At 37.9% G+C, this 21,772-nt stretch overlaps 1 protein-coding gene across 1 annotated transcript in view; it reads right to left on the bottom strand.

Annotated features, from left to right (window-relative positions):
* akap12b (A kinase (PRKA) anchor protein 12b) overlaps window positions 1-15,478 on the bottom strand; it is a 63,535-nt gene extending 48,057 nt beyond the window's left edge. Inside the window, exon 1 of the mRNA XM_067416801.1 lies at window positions 15,218-15,478. Coding sequence (XP_067272902.1) covers window positions 15,218-15,328 — 111 coding nt within the window. The 5' untranslated portion in view covers window positions 15,329-15,478. The remainder of the gene's footprint in view (window positions 1-15,217) is intronic.
* Window positions 15,479-21,772: the final 6,294 nt, after the last annotated feature.

Genomic DNA, 21,772 nt, shown 5'->3' with positions numbered 1-21,772 from the left:
AAAATGTATACAAAGAACTGCTAAAGAACCATAATAAACTGAATGAAACAAAAGAGCAGTGAAATAATTATTGCAACAACAAAAAAACATTTCCCTCTCTAAATGCATATCAGCTCATCTGCCTTGAGGTTGGTTTGAATGGGAGTGGTTCCTGTCTGTGACGACATTACATCCTGTACCATCCGCTGGTTGTGGCTTCTGCCTAATTTGGTTGACTTCATCATTATTACTCTGTGTGGGAGTGTTTATATATGCATAATCTCTTTGATTCTCAGACACTGCACAGGAAAGTGGATCTATGACCAAACAAATCATCCGATTCATGCGGAGAGTGTTCATTTACCAAAAAACAACCGTTATGACATCAGCTAAAACCAATCAGCATTACTAAGCAATAAAACTAGCATGCAAACAATCTGGGACCAGCTGGACAGCGCAATCTGCCAGACCAATTCAGTTTTCAGAGAAAAGAACATCATGACACTGTAGTTTTTATTGCCTGTATCTCCCTCAGCAACTTTCTTGGTTAACTGGAAGCAAAATGCACAAGGATACCAATAATTCAACCCACGATTGTTAGTCATGTAAGTATATTCAAAAGCAATCACCTGTGATTGAGGATTCACACTCACAGTCAAATCCAAAAGACTTCCAGGATCCATCCTAGTGAAGCTTCCGGATGAGATTTATCTTGAAATGTCGATGGTCTCCACTACATTTGTATTAAGGTTGTGAGGCAAGCAGACGTTAGCTGTTGTTCAGCACTACAATAGGTTTCTTGAGCTGTGAAGTGCAGACAAAAGTAAACGGTTGACTGGGATGCTCTTTTTCTGGCGGGGCAGTAAAGAAACGTTATTGATGCGCGCCGACTCCTGATGAAAGCACTTAGCCCAGGAGCTCCCGCGCTTTACTTTTATCAGCACAATCTGCAGTGAAGATAAGGAAATACGACGGAATTGCTTGTTTACTTGAGAAAACGAGTGAAACTAAGGAAAAAAGAGAACGGAATATTTCTTTGCTTGTTGTGTTACCAAGCGTCTCTCCGTTCTGCCTTTGCCCTCATTGGCCTGTGTTTTTGTCTATTCTGGAAGACTGTGTTTTTATGTAACGCTGGCACTTATTAACATTTTATGAGGCCAAGTTTACTTCTAAAGAGAGAGAGAGAGAGGGGAGGAGGAGAGTGGAAAACAAAAAAAGCGAGTGAATGTGATGGAGGACAGTGAGAGTTGGCTGGTGAAAAGAGGACCCTTCTATTTTGACCCATGTAAACAGGTCTTAATCAGAGAGAGCCGGAGAGAAAGAGGGATGGCAGGGTCAGGATCAGTGAGAAGACAGATTAAAGCTCTTTTCTGTTCACAACAAATGAAAGAAAACATCAGTAAACTAATACTGTTGACAGGATTGTGGCCAGAAAGATTATAATGTTTTAGAAAGAAGTGTCTTATGCTCACTAAGGCTGATTTACAGTATAAACAGCAGTTCTGTGATATTTAAAGCTACACTGTGTAACTTTTTTAGTTTACTCTTAGCCAAAAACACTCTGTTCTTTCAAAAATATATGTGCTCATTAATGCATATTTACTTCTGTCAAGTAATAAAGTATTCTCGTAAGTTTATAATATCCCATTGAAAATCCATACGGGTGAGGGGTTCGAATGCCGGTCGCCATGTTGCTCCTCCATCTTGAAAGTACATTAGCCAAAGAGGGACATACCCGTAAATTCAAGCTTCGCCTTTCGCATTTTAACACTTGATGGCACAGTGTCGAATGTGAAGAGGGGGATTGCCATGTTAATCTTGGACTAAATCGGCCACCGTAGGAGTCAAAACGAAATCAGAATTGAGAGGAACAGAAACTATTATTCTCTGGATGGTCGTATACCTTTACACCGCTAGATGGGGGAAAATATCACACAGTCGAGCTTTAATAACAACTGAAAATAACTGTTTTCTATTTAAATATATTTAAATATATAATTTACTTCTTTGTGAATTTTCAGCATCATTACTACAGTCTTCAGTCACATGATCCTTCAGAAATAATTCTGATATTCTGAAGTAGTGCTAACGTAAAAGCCTCTAAAAGCCACTTTGGTCAAAAATTAGATAACAATACTGAGAGAATGCTTTCCGCATAAACAATACGTTCATAAAATACTTTCACTTCAAACCCAGTAAATCTCAGCCTCATCCCATTCAGATGTTATGTTAGGTAGAAACCTATACATGGAAGCCTGACAAAAATGCTTATTTTAAAGAAAAACGTCAGATGGATTTAGAGGCTTTTGCATCTCATATATATATATGAAAATGCAATCAACACAAGGAAAATACAATCAAAGATGCCTTTAGCCCTCTTCTACCACACATATATAGATAGAATCTTTAATTTTTAAAATTTTGATAAAAAAAAAAAAATCCATATTTTAAATATATATTTAAAATATGGAAATACATTTTTTAAAATTTATCAAAATTTTAAAAAGTAAAGATTCTGAAACCATTGAAAGAGATCCCATAATAATTTAATACAGATTTACAATACATTATATTTTATTATATGATATGATTAATATCTTTTTAAAATATGATTCTTTTATTATAAATATGGTGGACGCCCAACTTAATATATGATATCATATTTACCAAATGAGTCTAACCTTGTCTTGTTAACAATTGGGAAAATCAGCCGGTTATTTATGATCTTGTTAATTTGTGCTTTTTACCCCAAATACCATACTTTTACATATTCTTCTGTTATTTAACAACTGATGCTTTAATAACCTTGAACAAAACTGATAATCATTAAGAACTTTGTCTCAAAATATAGCGATTCTCATTAGCTACTTAAATATATATATATATATATATATATATATATATATATATATATATATATATATATATATATATATATATATAATATATATATATATATATATATATATATATATATATATATATATATATATATATATATATATATATATATATATATATATATTCTGCAATTCATACATATGAAGTAAAATCTATTTTTTCTTAAGGTGTGCCTTTAGCCCCGCTGTACCCTACTACATCTATTTATATATATTACGACATCTTTTGCTGAATTTTTTAGCATGTAAAATATTTATAAAAGTGAGTCAGTTTGACTTCAGTAAAAGTGGATTGTTTATTTGGCTGTCTGTTCTTCTGTCACCCTTGAGAAGTACACTTGAGAATAGACAAGCTCCATGTGACAATAAATTAAGTTAAATGATTAAAAATAGCTTGCATCTCCGCTCCAAACAAATAATCAGGCAAATAACTGGAGCTTTAAACAGGAAGTTACTTCATTAGCATCATGCCTCCTCTAATTTCCTTTTCTGGACAGGAAGTCCTGCTCTTCAAACGGGTGGTCCGTTTAATGACTGATGTAATGAGCCAACAGAAACTCAATAAACACCTCATGAACAGATTATCACTAAAGAGACTAAATCATTTTTCCAAAACCTGACATCAAACCTGGATATATATTCCTCATTTCACTCATCTGTTTTCATCTTCTTCTCTACCTTCCCTCTCTGATGACATCTCTCTCTCTCTCTCTCTCTCTCTCTCTCTCTCTCTCTCTCTCTCTCTCTCTCTCTCTCTCTCTCATCTAAGTGGATTACTGTAAGTGCCTCCCTCTCTCCTCTAATAAAAAACTAATGGTCTTTTCACACAGCCCACTTCTCCCTTACCACAATTTAAAACTGTCATATGATAATGCCTTGAAAAAATATATACATCAATATGATCCCCAGGATTTAGGCTTATACTTATTTAGACTTCAGTACTACATTATATTATATTATATTATATTATATTATATTATATTATATTATATTATATTATATTATATTATTTTATATTATATTATATTATATTATATTATATTATATTATATTATATTATATTAATTATATTATATTATATTATATTATATTATATTATATTATATTATATTATATTATATTATATTGTATTATATTATATTATATTTAGGGCTGCACGATTTGGTATTTTGATAATTTGGTATATAAATAAACTTGCCTTGCAAAGCATGAAGCTAAAAATATTAACAACTACATCATCATATTGATATGCTATATTTTTACTATAAAATTACGACAGTCATGTCTTCTAATATCTTCAATTGTTGCATAAACCCAGCTGCAGCGGACACATTTACAAACTACTTTACTTCGGCCCATTGTGTGAGCTTTTGTTTTTCCATTGTGTGTCTCTTTACTAAAGTCTTTTAAAATGGCTATTGTTGTTTAAATATTATTGTTTAATTAATATTATTGTGTATATAAATAATATGCTGTAACTTGTATTGAGAAAAGGTCTGTTAGTGATTTCAACTTCAGTAAAGTGACATTATTACACCATCAGATGCCGCAAAGACTTTCTTTATGAGCGACTGGTTGTACAAGGAAGTTGTTTTAGCGCTATCCTGGGAAATCTTTTAAAAGGATGAAAATATCCCTTTCCTCAGCGGACATTCAAATTGATTTTTTATAATGGATATAACATTATGCATTATAGACATTGACCTGAAGTATGAATGCTAGGCTATATCAGATACAGGTAACACACTCGTTTAGTTGATCTCTCTCTCATAATACATCTACATAATGCAATAATCTTCAATAAAGCGACTCAACTTCCTTCATATGCAGGTAACACACTCTTTTAGTTGATCTCTCTCTCATAATACCTCTAAATAATGCAATAATCTTCAATAAAGCGACTCAACTTACTTCGTTACAAGATCTAAAGTGACGTTTCAGAATCAGTAACGGAGGCTTGGGATCGTCAACATGAGATCTGAATCCATGGCGGAAGGAAGTAGTTCCTCACAAAAAAGATTTTAAAGACACTCCGTTGTTGTTTCTGTTTTATTTACACACTTGAGCCTTCAAACTGTTGTATGCGATAGCTCATGCGATATGGCTGTCTATCAGTGATTACCTACGGACGAATCAAAGCTGTGCTGATATACAGCCATTTTGCACTGCTACTCGTGATATTGCTCATTACATTATATTACATTACATTATACAGCTAAACACACAACTTTTTCAACTGATTGAGGCATTTAACAAATTCCTCCCTGCAGTCGAACCTCAGGAAGTCTCCACTCCCTCTCTGGTGCATTAGTGTGAATGGGACGGTGGAGCAAACCCTCATTAAACCACTGATCCCCTGATGTCTGCGTTCACTTCCATCACATCCTATATTACATAATATCTTACTCCAGCTCCTATTGTCACTCATCTGCCTATCCTGGATCCGATCCTCTGACCGTAGGACTCATTGAGCTAGCTCAAGTTAGCTGGTTGCCTTAAAATGTTGAGTTCATTGAAATTAAACATTTGAGTTAATACAATGATTTTATTTTTATTTGACAACCTTTATTAAAAGATTATTAAAAGATTTTGTAAGCATATTGGGTAATTGTGTGTTTTATTTGCGATGACGCAGCCAAATCGTGCTATTTTCATGATTTATCACATTTTTTATGTGGTTCAGATACAATAATATTTTGAGTTTCTATTTATTAAACAAATTTCCTTCATTGTATCAACTCAATTTTTTAATTTCAATAAACTCAAAATTTTAAGGCAACCAGGTTACTCACTTTTTTACTTTTTTAAGTTAAACCAACAATTTTTTTTTACAGTGTATTAGTCGCTGATCTCAAGACAACACAAAAGGAGAATGACTTTAAGAGTCAAAAACTGCTGAAGTGCAGAGTTCATGGTTTTTATTAAAATGTTATTTGGCAACACTTCGGATCAATCAGTTAACATTACGTAGTTAATAAATAAGGTATCATGAACTACATTATATAGTTTATTGTTAATTCATGCTCATTCATAATGCATTGATGGCTGGCTTCACAGACCGGATTGGGCCAGAATAGAATAGAAAACTTTATTGTCCCTCGGCCCAGCCGGGGATTTGGGTTTGCCTTCGATCCCTTCAGACAGCATTGCAAATAGGCTTATTTTACTCTCGCCGAAGTGTGAACTCGTGAAACAACTGCCACAGGTAATCAGACATTATTTTCTTAAGTATTTATTTATTAAAGATTTATTTTTGCCTTTTTATTTTGATGGGACAGGAAATGAAGCTTGAGAGAGAAAGGAGGGACGGTATCGGGAAAGGTCTATCAGAGCGACAATGGGACATTATTTTCAACTTGGCCGCAATGTTTTATTCTCCATCAGTCAATGAATATCCTGTACATAAATGAACATTTATGTTACGTCAATTCAGATTAAAAACTATAACTCCAAATATTTATTGCATTTATGAAGAAAAGGCACAGCACCTAAGGCTCTGTCGCTATTGCCCCAATTGTGTGCAGTGTCTTTGGGGCAGATTGCCAACAATAGGAATTAGGATTGTTTGTGATTAGGCATTGGTGACTGAGTTTTTTCAGAGATTTAAGAGCTGGTTTTATAACTGAAATGCTTTGTGAAATACTCTTAAAGCAAAAATTTAGGAGTCCTAAAATTAGGGCTGACAAGGCCATTATTTTTTACGAGTTTCTCCTAAATCAGCAAGTTAGGAGCTACTTTAAGCCTTAAGATGTTTAGTGAATACGGCTCCAGGAGATTAGGCAGAATTGGGACGTCCGTTCACATTTGCTCTGTCTATCCAACCATATGTTTTTTCCACTTCTCAACACTACCTGTGTTCAGTGTGACTGCTAGAGAGTCAACATGACATCTCATACAGCATCTGTTCACTATCTTTTGAACTAAGGCCATGTGTCCACCAAAGCGTTTTTATCCAGTTGAAAGCACTAAGCATTCTGCGGAAAGGCTTGAGAGTGTGTATGTGGTGCCAGTTGAGACGCTTTACTTGATATGATTCGGAATATCTGCGGATGTGTTACTAGTATCTCATTTCACTGATTGTTTGTTTCTGTATTGTTTCTATCTAAAAATGCTGATACACTGTGAAGTATTTGCTCTGGCTCTTGTTTTAAATGGTTTTGTTCCGTTATTATGCCTCTTGTTGTCATCTGTAGACATTGTACAAGCAGAATGTGGCAGTTGGTCTGTGTTGTATTTGTCCTGCCCATCCTCCTGTTATTGGACGGCTTGGTAAAAGTGATAGTGATGAGCGCTGTGTTTTACCCACAGTCTGTATAAAACAATGGACGTAGCGTCCCTCACATCGCCCGAAGGTTTCTGGAGAGCATTTTTGAAGCCCAAAGTGGGCGGAGCCGGCCTTGGCAGCTTGTTCCCAGATAACTGAAAATGGGCAAAGTGGCGTGACGTGGGTGAAGCTGAGGTGTCTGGTTGCTGAAACCCCGCCCTCCGAGCTCGACCATAGCGGCAGTCCACCTGTCTTTTAATTATGCAGAACTTTAAGGCTTAAAGGGTAATGAAGCTTAAACCAAAATTTCTGAGATTTTAACAGAGGTATGTGTGTTGAACATCATTGAACATAATGTTAGCATCTGTTAGATTTAATTAAAAGGTAAAACTGTTGTTTAAATTTGTATGTTTTTCACCCTGTTTTCGTAGCCCTGAAAAGCCTTTCCGTTATCCGGTCGGAACACATCTTCCCTTTTTAAGAATGACTTCAGTGCCGTTCTTTGTTCTTTTCTCAGAGGAAAGCTTAACTCCAAGTCTTCCAGAGTCGCGGTTAAAGCTGATTCGAAAGACCGCCGTTCGCCAGTTTCTGTGTTTACTAGAAGCACGCAAGAGCAACTCTGCCGTCATTATGTTAAGCTCCGCCCACCGACTCTATACACGATGTGATTGGCCCGACCAGAGTTTGGTTTTTACAGCTCAGATGTGTATTGAGAGTTGCTAGACAACATTCGCAGCAGGTTAGATTTGCTTCCGCTAGGGTGCGTCTAGATTTCTAGGCTACTATTTTCATCTTCCAGGTTTAAAAACTACATCGTGTCCACGTCACAGGTTGTGACGCACCAGCGCACTATAGTACTTCCGTGATGCATCAGCGTCTCATTATTATTAATGAGACTGAGTTTTCTTATCCAATGAGAAGACACCGTCTCTTAATTATTAAGTGACAGTCTGCGTGTTCGCAGAGCAGATGAGAGGAGTTATGATAATTGGTGTTTGTTTCCCTGGTGTAAAAGTTTGGGTGTGTTGTATGGCTTTTCCCGCGATGCTGCCGGGGCGAGTCTCTGGCGGAGGGCGGTTAGTTGGCCATCAACTAGCGACACATCAAAGCTGTTCGTGTGTAACAAGTATTTTTCGGTCCCACTTTATATTAGGTGGCCTTAAGTACTATGTACTTACATCAAAAAATAAGTACAATGTACTTACTCTAACCATGTTGTATTGCAAAACACCTTTGCTGATATTGATGTGGGATACGGGTAGAGTTAGGGACAGGTGTGGTGGGATGGGATGGGTAAGTTTAGGTGTAAGGGAAGTGTCAACTGTGTACTTACAAATGTAACTACAGAAATTAATTACAGATGTAATTACATGCAGGTATTTTTTTAAATGTAAGTACAATGTAAAAACATGTATGTACACAATAAGTACATTGTATCAAATTATTAATTAAACAGTTAGTACATAGTAGTTAAGGCAACCTAATATAAAGTGGGTCCCATTTTTCTAAAAAGAGTTACGAGAACTGGAGACAGGTGGACTTCGGCCTTGCTCAGCGACGCATTTGTCTTGGCGGCAAAGCTGTACCAAGTCCGGAGGACTTTTGTATCGTTCCAACTTCGGTATGTATGCCAAATTTAACCTTAACAATTTGATTTGCCTTTTGCTAAATAAGCATGCGTTATAATAATATATAATTTAAACGGGCTAGTTATAAAATGTTTTACAGTTGTCATGAAGGGCAATATGAGCTATATAGATTAGGGCTGCACGTTTTCAAGTTTTTCATTAACCGTTAACCGAGGCCCTTAGCGGTTAATACTCGGTTAACCATAGTGTGCGTCAGGGTTATTATTTTTAGTTTATTAATTTGACGACCGCCGCTTCTGCCCTAATGCGACTTATAGTCCAGTGCGATTTATGTTATTTTCCTCCTCATGACGCATTTTTTGACTGATGCGACTTATACTCTGGAGCGAATTATAGCCTGAAAAATGCGGTAAGCACTGCATTGCAATACTTGCATTTCGCCCTGTCACTCTCAATTTTAAAGTGCTCCCACGCTGTGCTTTTCTTTGCCCGCTTCATGTTAGAAACTAAGCTGGTCATGACTTCTTCTTGTGGATATTACAAATGTCTGGGAGCACTCTATTGGTGCAAAAATATATTACAACTAAATTCAAAGCACGTCATTGACGCCACTTAACCGAGCAAAATGTTTCACTCTGTTACGCAATTTTTAACGGTTAATCGGTTAACCATGGACCCCCTAATCAAAACCACTTTTTGTACCAGGCTGTAAACATGTTTTTTTCTCTCTGTTGTAAAGTAAAGAATTTTAATGTGGGGGGGTCTATGGGAGTCTCTAGTGCCCAGTCGATGAATCGCAGTTTTAGTCTTTCTTGTTGGATTCAAGCGAGACTGGAAGGTTACCGCTTGGTTTTACCCAAAGTTGAACATACTTAAACTCTCAGCGACCGGTGAAATAGATACTCAGCGCCTCGTTACATTCCTGCCGTTTTAAAAACACGACGTTCTCATTAGAACAAATCAGAAAAAAATATGCTAGCGGCAGGAAAAAATTTTGGGGGGTGGACACAGGGCCTTAAGCCTCGTGCACACCAGGACGATTATCAGGTGCGCTTATCGGCAGTGTTTTTCGAGACGTTTTTCGACAAGTCGTTGTGTTCAAATGCAGGGGATTTTCACTGGCGATGCATGGATTAGATGATGCTTTTGATTGCAGATCAAATAGGATTCGATAGAAACTCACCAGATTTTATCTGCAATTCCTCTCCCTAACAACTCCCTATTATGTAGATATATGTAATCGCTGTGTTGTTTGTCATAAAGTTCTTTGTGTTTAGACACCAAAGAGACCAGCAGCTCTACGTTCATCTTCCCTCGTTGCATCTCGTTCATCTACTTACTTCCTCTTTGTCATCTTCTTCTAAGGTATCAATGTGTGCTCGGTTTAAGTCGTGTTTTACTGTAAATTCAGCAGTTCCAGGCACATGAACAAAAGTGGCAATTTCAGTCGTCCAGTTTTCAACGCAGCGCTTCAAACCAAAACAACGAACCTGAGGCGCTTTTTTTAATGTATTACACTTTTACGCCTGCCATCAGTGTGTGCACACTCACATTAGCACCCTTTGTTTAGTTATGAGGCGTTACACGTCGCCAAGAAACGAGCGATATTCGTCCCCAATGTAAACAAGAATGTTTTTATTATTTAAATTTTTTATTTTTTTATTTTACAAAAAAGAACCGTATCCCCTGTCTCTATTTCTCATCTTTACCGTTCTCATCACCCCTAACAGAAAAGCACAAGCTAATTGCCCATCTACTTGTTTTCCCTCCCTGTGCCCTTTCTTTCACTCTTTCTACATGATATGTTCCCATTCAGACCAGCAATCTTTCTCCCACGTCCCCCTCTCTCTCGCTCCCTAGTTCTCTTTCTTCGGGCCGATGCACACACAGCACCCCTCTGCCCCGGGACCTGTCCTCCAGCCCATCCTAAAAGGGCCCTCTGTTCTCTTCACCCTCCACTCCTCCCCCTCTTCTGGAGTCCCATCCTTTATGAGGCTCTTATCTGATGGCAAACGCTCCCACACCACCCCTCTCTCATTACCGCTCTGACATGTATGCCATCCTTCATAATGTTAAATAAGTTTACACAGGTTAATGCTACTTCTGAGAGTTGAATAGTGTGAATCTAATCTAGATAATCACAACTAAAGGGTGTTTATGAACTTGTCAATCAGTGCATTGTTGGTTTGGAAAAAGGCCTGAGTGTGTATCTCATTGTAAGGCCAACACAGGCATTATTGTGAGTTCATGTTTGCAATTGAGTCTCGCGGACTTAGCCTGAAAAGAGTCGAGAGCCGAGGTTCAGCCCCTGTTGTGAGTGTTTTAGAGGCTTTTTAGGGGGAGGAAATGTTGCAATGTGAGGGGATGTCTGAGTAGGTGTTCAACCCCATCCATGTTTTGACCCATTTTTTTAGAGAGCGCGAGTGTGAGAGAAAGAGAGAGAGGAATGACTAAAATTCCTATGTGCACCAGAGAGGATGTTTATCAACCACATCTCCAGTAGGGCGCCTCACACAAACGCTTTATACACAGCATGCAGTTGTATTGCCAAAGCGCACACACACAAACACCGGACCACACCTGTTCAAGGGTCCTTATCTGATAAATAGCAAACGCTCAGGTTTTGTATATTCCATAGCTACCCCAAACAGCCAGGTCTTAACATGTTTCAGTCAAGATTTAGATTTACTCAGAATTCAGAAAAGTCACAAAACAGGTATTTTTGCATCTAAGGTCTATTCATATATGCTGGCCTGTTCAAAAAAAAGGAACATAATCTGCACAAAATCAGCTGGAACGGCAATATCAGCAACAATTGTCAAGCAACAGTGTTGGGAAGGTTACTTTGGAAATTTAGTAGGTTAAAGATTACCCTATTTAAAATGTAACAACAAGTAGTGTAACTAGTTCAATTACTTTATTAATGTAACGGATTACATTTGATTGCTTTTCTAAATTTCAAACAAATCTTTTTAATTTTTTATCATTTTCTAACATTTAAAGGCAGGGTTAAAGGTGCACTATGTAGTATTTTTGCAGTAAAATATCTAAAAACCACTAGGCCAGTGTTACATATTTTGTTTAACTGAGTTCTTACAATATCCCAAATGTTTCCAACTATTTGTAAATTGTGAGAAAATTGCTATTTTAACCAATGAAGCGGGACGTGTGAGGGAGTCGCCTGTCAATGGCATCATATCTGCGTTACTCTCGGTCTCCGGTTTTATTCTGCAGAAATGCTTTCCTCATAGCAGCCGCTGAGCGAACACACAGAGTAACGTCATAACATCATTTTAAACACACTCAGATGTGTCTAATATGATAAACAGAGCTGTGTTAACTCATACTCATGACCAGGAAAAGTGTAAATGGCGCCGTCCCGTCATAATAAAAGTCCCGTGTGTTTGCGTAACAATCTCTCCAGTGGCCTCGCTCAGCTCCTCAACACTCGCTCCTGCTCTGCTTCACTACAGTAACGTTAATAATCTCATCATGAACATGATTTCTGCCCGAGTCCTATCCCGATTCTTTCCCACCGGCTGTGAGGTCAAGATGTCCCAAGACTCTGAACTCAAACTTGGTGTCATCAAACTGAATAGGCGACCTCTAGCGGACGGAAAAATTACCTAGTGCAGATTTAAGCTCTAAAAAACAGAGATAGCTATATTTAAGAGAAAACACAAATTCTAGATCATTATACAGTAGTAAAACCTGCTTCCTCAGGCAAATCTTTTGAGGGATTGGCAAACAAATTTTGCACTGAACTGTTATATTTGCGCCCTTTTCTAGTTCCTGGATGATTTTTTAATTTCCAGCACTGGAATGCATTTTTATCAGTCATGGTGGCAACTCTCAAACAGGTTGTAGCCTAAAGCTTTCCGCGGCAAAGTGGATTGAAGCGCTGCAAATTCAAACATGAGAGCCAATCAAAAGAACAGCATCGCTTTACTAAATGGCCTTTAAATGGCAAGAGGCATCGAAAACAGGCAAAGTAACAAATCCATATCCTAGCTTTTTATAATATCCAGATGCAACCCCCCTTGTAACCATTAACATTTTCGTAAGTAACTGTAATTTAATTACCCTTTTTTTCTCAGTAACTGTAACCGATTAGTTACATTTATTTTGTAATTAAATTACATAGTGCTGATACGTGCAAGTTACTCCGCAATACTGCCAAGCACTTTATATAAAACTGAACAGCCGTAGAAGAAGAATGGAATGCTGGGAGAAAACAAAATGCAAGGTCATTGTCTTGTTTGTACTTTAGGGAAAAAAAACATCAAATTGTAACTGTTCTCTGGAACTAAATGTGTCCCATTACTCTCCTAAAACAAGCCGTGATCTGTTGTGCATAGTTTCATATCTAACTGTTATGTGCTGATATTTTTTGAAAGGAATGACTTAAAGATAGTAAACGTCTTCTCAAACCTAAACCTATTAACAAGAGCTCCAGAAGGCTGCATTGTACATCAATGGTAGATGTACAAGATATGGAGTCCCTTTCTGTAAAATAGTATTTTTTTTACAGAAAAAATCTTTGGTTTCTGTGAAAGTATGTGAAAGACTTGTGTGAAAATATAAAAATGTAAGATTACTGATATAGTTGTAGGTATAGTCAGTTGTGGCTAATTTTGACAATCTCTCTTTGTGTATTTAGTCAAAATCAGGAGATATCCCAGTCAGGAGATATCCCATGATACTTCAAGGATTAGTTCACCCAAAATTTTAAATTCAAATTTACTCAGCCTCATATCATTCCAAACCTGTACGACTTTCTTTCAAATGTGGAAAATAGAAGATATTTTGAGAAGTTTTGTTCACATAATGGAAGTCAATGGTAAACAATACAATTTGGTTACCAACATTGTTCAAATACATTGACGTTAAACAGAAGAAAAAAGTCAAACAAGTTTGAAATGACATTGTAAATGATGACAGAAAGTAGGTTTATTTTTGGGTGAACTAACCCTATTTAAGACCCACTGGAGCATCTCTTTAAATAATGTAAGTGTAACTGTATAGTATATAAGATGGTAATTTTCACTCCTCTGAATCTTGGTAAACCCCTGCGATTTCGGCATGGCTTCTACGTGTCATTTTGATACATAGCTCTTTGAAAGTAATATTACACCAAGGTGTAAGTTATGCATCCCGTGATTTGGCACAAGACAAGAAATAACAGCATAGTGCAAATGTGTGTCTCTAAATTAAGCAAGGCATCACGCAAGAGTGAAAAAGTCCTAGATTGGTTGGTTGGTAGATAACTTATTGATCATATAATTTTTTACAGTGGTGTATGAAAACGGACAAAACTACTAACCATTAGAGTGCAATAATCAGATTGCATTAAAAACATATGATGTGGTTGTACGAATTAGCCACCAGTTCATAAAATAATTATGAATTTCAATGAGAGCACCACAGATTCACTCTGGATGAGTTTCTCACATCAGCGAGCAGGAAATGGAAAACCTGGAGTGGACCTTAAACAGAGTCATCACAGAATACCTCAAGAAAGACAACCTGTTCCATGTCTCTTTGTTGCATAGAGAAAACCCAACAAATACATAGGAATATACACTAAAATGTACTCCATATTCTCTCTAATAAACTCCTGTATAAGTTTTATCACATTATATGAGCATGACTGCGATTGCAGCCTCAAGTTGCTATTCAGTACTGCTTTTGATTAATATATTCTTAAAGGCAGAATTGCTTGAATGATAATTGTAGTATGATGTCAGGCAAACAACTTATTCAACCATCAACCAAAGACTCACACTATGAGAGACCGTAAAATATTGAGATCATTCACCTTCATCATGGGGAATTGGGAACAAGATAGAAATACACTGGTGACGCTTTCAGATGTAGGGTCCAACTCTCACTATTAACTATGACTTTTGCCTCAAACTCCTAATTACTACTTATTAACAGTAAGGTAGTTGCTACGTTTTGGGCAGGATTTAAGGGATGTAGAATATGATCATGCAGAATAAGATCAATAAACAGCCAATAGCTTAGTAATAGCTATGCATGCTAATAACTAATATATAGTGAGAATTTGACCTTAAACTAAAGTGTTACCAATGCATTTATCTCAATTTTCTTTTCCTGACGAAATCTGATATCGTTGCCTCTGCACAAAAATAAAAACAAAACATTGCATCTCTGCTGTAACATGGTGTCTCAATTACTGCATTACTGCAAATACACATTAAACTTATTAAAATAGAGCTTTAAAAACATGCATAAGCACACACGCCTTCTCAAATACTACCTGCTGATCCGAGTGCAGTCACAGCTGTCAGGAGTATCAGGTGTTTACATAGCAAAGCTCAATAACTATCTGCGCCACACATCCGACTCAAAGGATCCCGAACGGGGAAACTTAGGTGAGCATGTTCATCGATTCACCCACACACACACATCTAGAACGTCAGCTCGCAATTATAATATTTATTTTCAGGATTAAATGTTACCTTGCCATCTACGTTTTCTCCATCCCGAGCGTCGCTGAGCTCGGCGCTGATGTCCTCTGGCGCATCTTCAGGGCTCTTCGCGTCCCGCTGCACGGATGGTGTCGCTCCCATGATGAAAAACCTCGCTGTTTCTCCACTCTCAGTAAAATAATGAGCGTTCAAAAGGAAGTAGGTATCCAACAGCCCGTGTAAACGCGCCTTGCAGTCCGTCCCGAGGGTTGTCTGCTTTGGAAAGTGTTGAAACGGGTCTGTAGGTTCACTTTTTCAGGAGCCCTCCTCCCATCAGTATCACATGGAGAGCAGCCAGACACGCCTTACAGCATCAAACCAGAGTGAGACCTGCTGGGAGCCCAACACCATTTAGAAAGGTAAGTGAATACCAACCTCTGAGGTAGCCCAATAGTAGACATTTTAGGACAAAATATACTGAAATACGAAAGTCCATTAGTCTCGTTAGTTAGAGCCTAGCACTGAAGGCGACACCTATTGCATCCGTTGGCGTTCCCATTATTATTATTCCGTTTCTAATTAGCATATTCTTCCGCTCGGAATCCCATAGAACCGCTTGCGGTAAAGTTATGAAATTTGGCACAGAGATAGAGGACAGTCTGAACTGTCCCCATGAGAAATTTGGAGTCTCTTACTCAACCACTCTTGCGCCACCAACTGTCCAAACGTGCAATCACGTTTATGTTAATAATAACTTCTGGGCTAAAAACAAAATTCCGCCATTTTGAAAAAACAACAACAACAACAACAAAAAAGCCTACTTTTTCTAACATCATAGGCCATTGCTCCGATTTCCATGATAATTCAACCAGATCATCGTCAGACCATGCTGACAAAAAAAGTTATGGATGCTGCATTCACGTGCTCTCGGTATTATAGTAAATTGTTCCTATTTAAAAATTGCACATGAATGCCCTGATTGCCCTCCCATTTCAAAATTTGAATGGGATAAGCTCGTAATCGTAATCACGACTTAAGAAGTGGGAATTATCCCATTTCCGATAGAACGTGAAGGCGGCATTTATGGACGCCCCAAATCATCACTATTAGTAAACTATCGAGTGCACTCTATTGTCCACTATGGTTTCGGACACCACTACAAATGTCTGTCCCCTCAAATAATGCCCTATTTGAGGGTATGGAGGCGATTTCGGATTCAGCCATGGAATTCAAGTGGATTCATGAAACCATATGGAACAACGAGCAAATAAATTCGATGAAGAGCATGCCAAAATTAAAGTGAGGCTATATCTCCGCAATCTTTTAGCGTATTCTGACCAAACTTGGTGTGTGTTATGACAACCATAACCTGAGGCTACCTGTACAGTTTTGGCACAGTGCCCTAGTGGTCAGAAGACTTTTAAATGGAAAGTGTTGAAATGGGTTTGTAGGATCACTTTTTCAGGAGCCCATCAGTATCACATGGAGAGCAGCCAAAGTGAGACCTGCTGGGAGCCCAAGCCCCTATTGTATCCATTGGCGTTCTTATTATGATTCTTCCGTTTCTAATTCTTCTTCTGCTCTGGAAGTCAATGGCAGCCAGTGCTAGGGTTAAGGCCTTCAGTTAAAAATAAATTAGTAAATAGGATTAGGACTGGGACAAATAATGATGGATATTATTGAATTCACTGCAAATGCAGTTAACAAACCTAATATTGCACTTCTGTCACATAGAAATGCACTTGACAGCAAAGCACTGATTTTGAGCTTGGATGACTTAAGTAAATTTACTGCTATTAAATGCTCTTATCATTTACTCACCCTCATGTCCTTTCAAACCTGTACGACTTTCTTCTGTGAATCACAAAAGAAGGTATTTTGAAGAATGTTGGCAACCAAACCATTTTGGTTACCCTTGACTTCTGTTGTATGGACAAAAACAGACTCAAAGGATTTTCTTTTATGTTACACAAAGAAAGTCTTTCAGGTTTGGAATGACATTAGAGTAAATTATGACACTTTGGGTTGAAATACCCCTTTAAAAACAATAACATATGTAAAGAGTTTACACCTAATTTCTGTAAGACATCTTTCATTAAGGCTCTCATTGAATTAACAACTTAAATTTAAAATTATAATTATTAAAAAGTTTATAAAACATTTAATGATAAAAAAAAGCTTTGTCCTTAATTCATGGGATACAGGCTTTAAAGCTGTTTTGTTCAATTATCCTTTAATTGCCCTAATGAAATTCAACATGGTTCTGGTGTGTGTAGAGTATAAAGTGAAGCTGCTTATGTCCAAATATGGCGCTGGCATCTTTGAGCCAGAGTCTGTGCTAGTGAGTGTGAAGTCGAGCCCCGCCCACACTCCTGCAGAATCAGTTAGTATGGGTTACTGGCAAACAACTCATTATGAAATAAACAGTTATGGAAATGTAGAAATTAAAGCTAAAGCTCCAATCTCCTTTCGAAAATCCTCAAAATAGTTAGTTGGTGCCTCAGTGACTACTCTCAGAGAAGCCGTCAATCACAGCTGTCAATCATGACCCCACACCCCCTGTTTTAATAGCATCAAATAACTAACTAAAACCAAACTTATTCAATCAAACGAAAACTTTGAAAATAAATATATTTGAAGTGTAATTTGATTGTTTAGTTTGTCTCGCGTCCCATTAGATTAGATGGAAGGGGCGGGGTTTATGACCTATACTGGCATCAGACACTCGGGCAGTTTTCAGCTAGATTCACCACACTGAACTCAAAACCAATGGGCATAAATAAATAAGAACTTGTATTGCCCCAACGTGCCTCGGCTGACCAGGAAAATAATCACCAATCCAGCCCTGATCGCAGCCCATTGAACTGCTTGTGGGAAGGTTATGAGATTTGACACTCAGATCGAGGACAGTCTTGACTGTCACTATAGCAAACTCTACCTCAATCCCCTAACTTCTGAACCATAAGGGCAAGAAATCGAATTCTTTTTCCCTCTGATTCCTCGATTGCACCGTATGATGTCATTTTCCATCATGGAAATTTTTCCGCCATTTTTTATTTTGTGGGAAAACCTACTTTTTGGAACTCCTCCTAGGCCATTGCGCCGACTTTCACAAATTATCCAGATCATTGTGGGACCATGCCGATTAAAATTATGAAATTCAAGTCGATTCGTGAAACCATTCTCAAATAACGCGCAAACACATTGGATGAAGAGCATCAAAATGAATGTGAGGCTATATCTCCGTAACGCGTGTTATGACAATCATGACCGGAGGCGACCTGCAGAGTTTCGCTGTATATCCACCTAGTGGTCAGATATGAAATATATGATTGTATTTATGATTTTTCAGCTATTTGGACCAAAAACATCATAAATGTCTTTAATATGTTCATATACTGATTTGTAAACATGTTAATGAATGTTATATTACAGAAATAGTATTATCTGAATCAGAATTTTCTCTTGTTTATAAAATATGTTTTATCCTTCGGATGAGACGTTAAACTGAGGTCCTGACTCTCTGTGGTCATTAAAAATCCCAGGATGTCCTTCGATAAAGAGTAGGGGTGTAACCCCGGCCTCCTGGCTAAATTTGCCCATTGGCCCCTGTCCATCATGGGCTCCTAATAATCCCCATATAATGATTGGCTTCATCACTCGGTCTCCTCTCCACCAATCAGCTGGTGTGTGGTGACCGTTCTGGCGCAATATGGCTGCCGTCGCATCATCCAGGTGGTGCTGCACATTGGTGGTGGTTGAGGAGATTCCCCCCTTCAATGTAAAGCGCTTTGAGTGCCTTGAAAAGCGCTATATAAATCGAACAAATTATTATTATGTTACAACTTACATTACTCCTGTGCTAGCCTCTCTACACTGGTTGCTGGTTAGGTCCCGGATTGATTTTAAAATGTTGCTTTTGGTTTTTAAAGCTCTGCATGGGCTCACACCACAGTATATTAGTGATCTTTTTGTCATAACAACGCCACAAAATAACTGAACTCTTCTAACCAACTTCTTCTTTTGATTCCCCGCTCACATTATAAAACTAAAGGTGACCGGGCTTTTTCTGTGGCGGCTCCTCGACTCTGGAGCAGTCTCCCTTTTAATATTAGATCTTCCCCCTCTTTTGCCACTTTTAAATCATCTTTAAAAACTCATTTGTACTCTTTATGTTTCAACTGATAGTGTATATGTTTTCTTATGTTGCCCAATTGGTAATGTAATTCTGATTTAATTTTCTTGTACAGCACTTTATTTACAACCTCTGTTGTTTTAAAATGTGCTTTATCAATCAATAAACTAAACTAAACTACATTATGTTAGTTATAACATGGTATAGGCCTAACTGTGCTGTCTTACAACATAAGTTTCTCCTATAAACATATTTGAGGACAAAAAGTACTCATTATAAACTACAACTTTACGACTTAAAAGTATGCAGAAATATGCATTTTACAATGGCATGCAGCTGCAATAATAAAAATATTCAAGCTTAAGCTTCTGCCCTGGTTTTATTTACAGACAGTGGGAATGTCAACATTGGGTGCCGGATGGGCCTCCACAGAAAAACAGTCCCGTGGAACGTGTCCCGCAGGAAATCTCGAATTAAGAGGGCCCTGTAGTTTACGGCCACATCATGCATGCATCTAAACCAACCATGCACTGAGGTTTCTCTCTCTCTCTCTGCTTTAATTGCGTGTTTGGCTGTGCTCCAAGGCATTTTGTTTAGAAGCTTGTTAAATTACAGGCCACTCCCGAGTCACATCTGAGTTTGCACTAGCCACCTTGCTGTGGTACGATACACTGGCTCTGTGTTCAGAGAAGTAAACAACACCAAGGGTTAAGATTAAAATCACTAGACTTTGTATTACAGAGACTTTGTATTTGTATTGTTTTCTTTAGCAGGTTATGAGGGATCACGTTGGGTAGTTTGATTATGTTTATGTTATGCAAAGATTATTCCTGTAGATGCCCATGTGCTGTGCGATAGTTTGGTCATTGTTATAGAATATCTTGCGTTATCATAAAAGAAGAGGGGAAAACATTTAAATAGACGGAAGGCATGTTCACCTTTCAGAAATACTCAGTCCCTATTTACAGGCAGTAGTTTGTGGTGGAGAAGTGGTAGGTTTTGAACATAGTTAAATATATATTTAAATGAAAAAGCTTAAACCATAACCTGTATTGCAAATCATAGTGCCGTCATAATCTTTTTTTATTATCCTAAAAACAATATTCTCTTATTCCATACAGCAGTGCTTTATGTGCATCAAACATTTTGTGGGTTACGAACTCCATATAATTTGATCAAGACACACTTGCACACACTGTAACCGAATTAAGTAACACTGACTTTACCTAATGTGAGCCCTCGCACATACACCCCGTGCTTAACTAATTCATAATTTTGATGTTCAGATACCTTTAAAGGTGCACTATGTAGTATTTTTGCAGTAAAATATCCCAAAACCACTAGGTCGGTGTTATATATTTTGTTCAGTTGAGTACCTACAATATCCCAAATGTTTCCAACTATTTGGAAATTGTGAGAAAATTGCTATTTTAACTAAAGACCGGGACTTTTCAGCATAGCGTTTGAGTGAGTCGCCTTTCAATTGCGTCATATCTGCGCTACCCTCGGTTTCGAGTTTTATTTGGCAGGAGCGCTTTACTCTTAGCAGTGTGAACAAGTGAACGCACGGAGTAACGTCATAACATCATTTTAAACACACTTAAATGTATCTAATATGATAAACAGAGCTGCATTACCTCAAAATCATAACCAGAAGAGCGGATCAGTGCAGGCGCCCGGCGAATGTGTCCCGTCCCATCATAATAAAAGTCCCGGTGTTCACGAGGCGGGTATTTGTTTAACAATCGCTCCAGCGGTCGTGCTCAGCTCCACAACACTGGGTCCTGCTCTGCTTTACACTACAGTAACGTTAATAATCGCATCCATGAACGTGATTTCTGCCCGTGTCCTATTTTCCACCGGCTGTGAGGTGAAGACCACATCTCCCAAGATGCTCCGCTCACACTTTGCGTCATCAAACTACACCTTTGTTTTGAATAGGCGCCCTCTAGTGGACGGAAAGTTGCATAGTGCAGCTTTAATGACCAATTGTAGAATGAGGCCGAATGTGTAACAAGCTGAAAACCAAAGTAAAGCCATTAGAAAATAATGAATCATTTGCCTTTTAGCTGATGCTTTTATAAAACCAGGGATACACAGCATGGATTTAGCATTTAAAATTATAGAAATTTATTAATTTATTGAAACGATTATTTAATTAATATTGCAATTTAAGACAAAATTTAAAATGGCGGTTTGATGGTTCATGAATATTTGGCCATGAGTCTCAGCCTCTGACGTCAAGCGCCCGGACCGTTGGCTGAATGACTGATGCAAATGGCACACTTTTCTGGAAACACTTCAGGAGTTTCGAAGTCGTCGTATAACTGGTTGAATTCTACAGGATGTCCACGAGACGAGTGTGTTGCGTTATTTAACAGTCCACCTAGAAACAAATGCTGTATCGCCAAATGAATGCCGTCGTGTTTACAACAAAATGCTGGATTTTCAAAAGTATGTGAAGTTCGCGG

This window comes from Pseudorasbora parva, chromosome 15 (assembly GCF_024679245.1).
Source record: "Pseudorasbora parva isolate DD20220531a chromosome 15, ASM2467924v1, whole genome shotgun sequence".
NCBI classification, from domain to species: Eukaryota; Metazoa; Chordata; class Actinopteri; order Cypriniformes; family Gobionidae; genus Pseudorasbora; species Pseudorasbora parva.
Note: the sequence above shows the minus strand (reverse complement) of the source record. Positions and strands in the feature narration are given on the sequence as shown.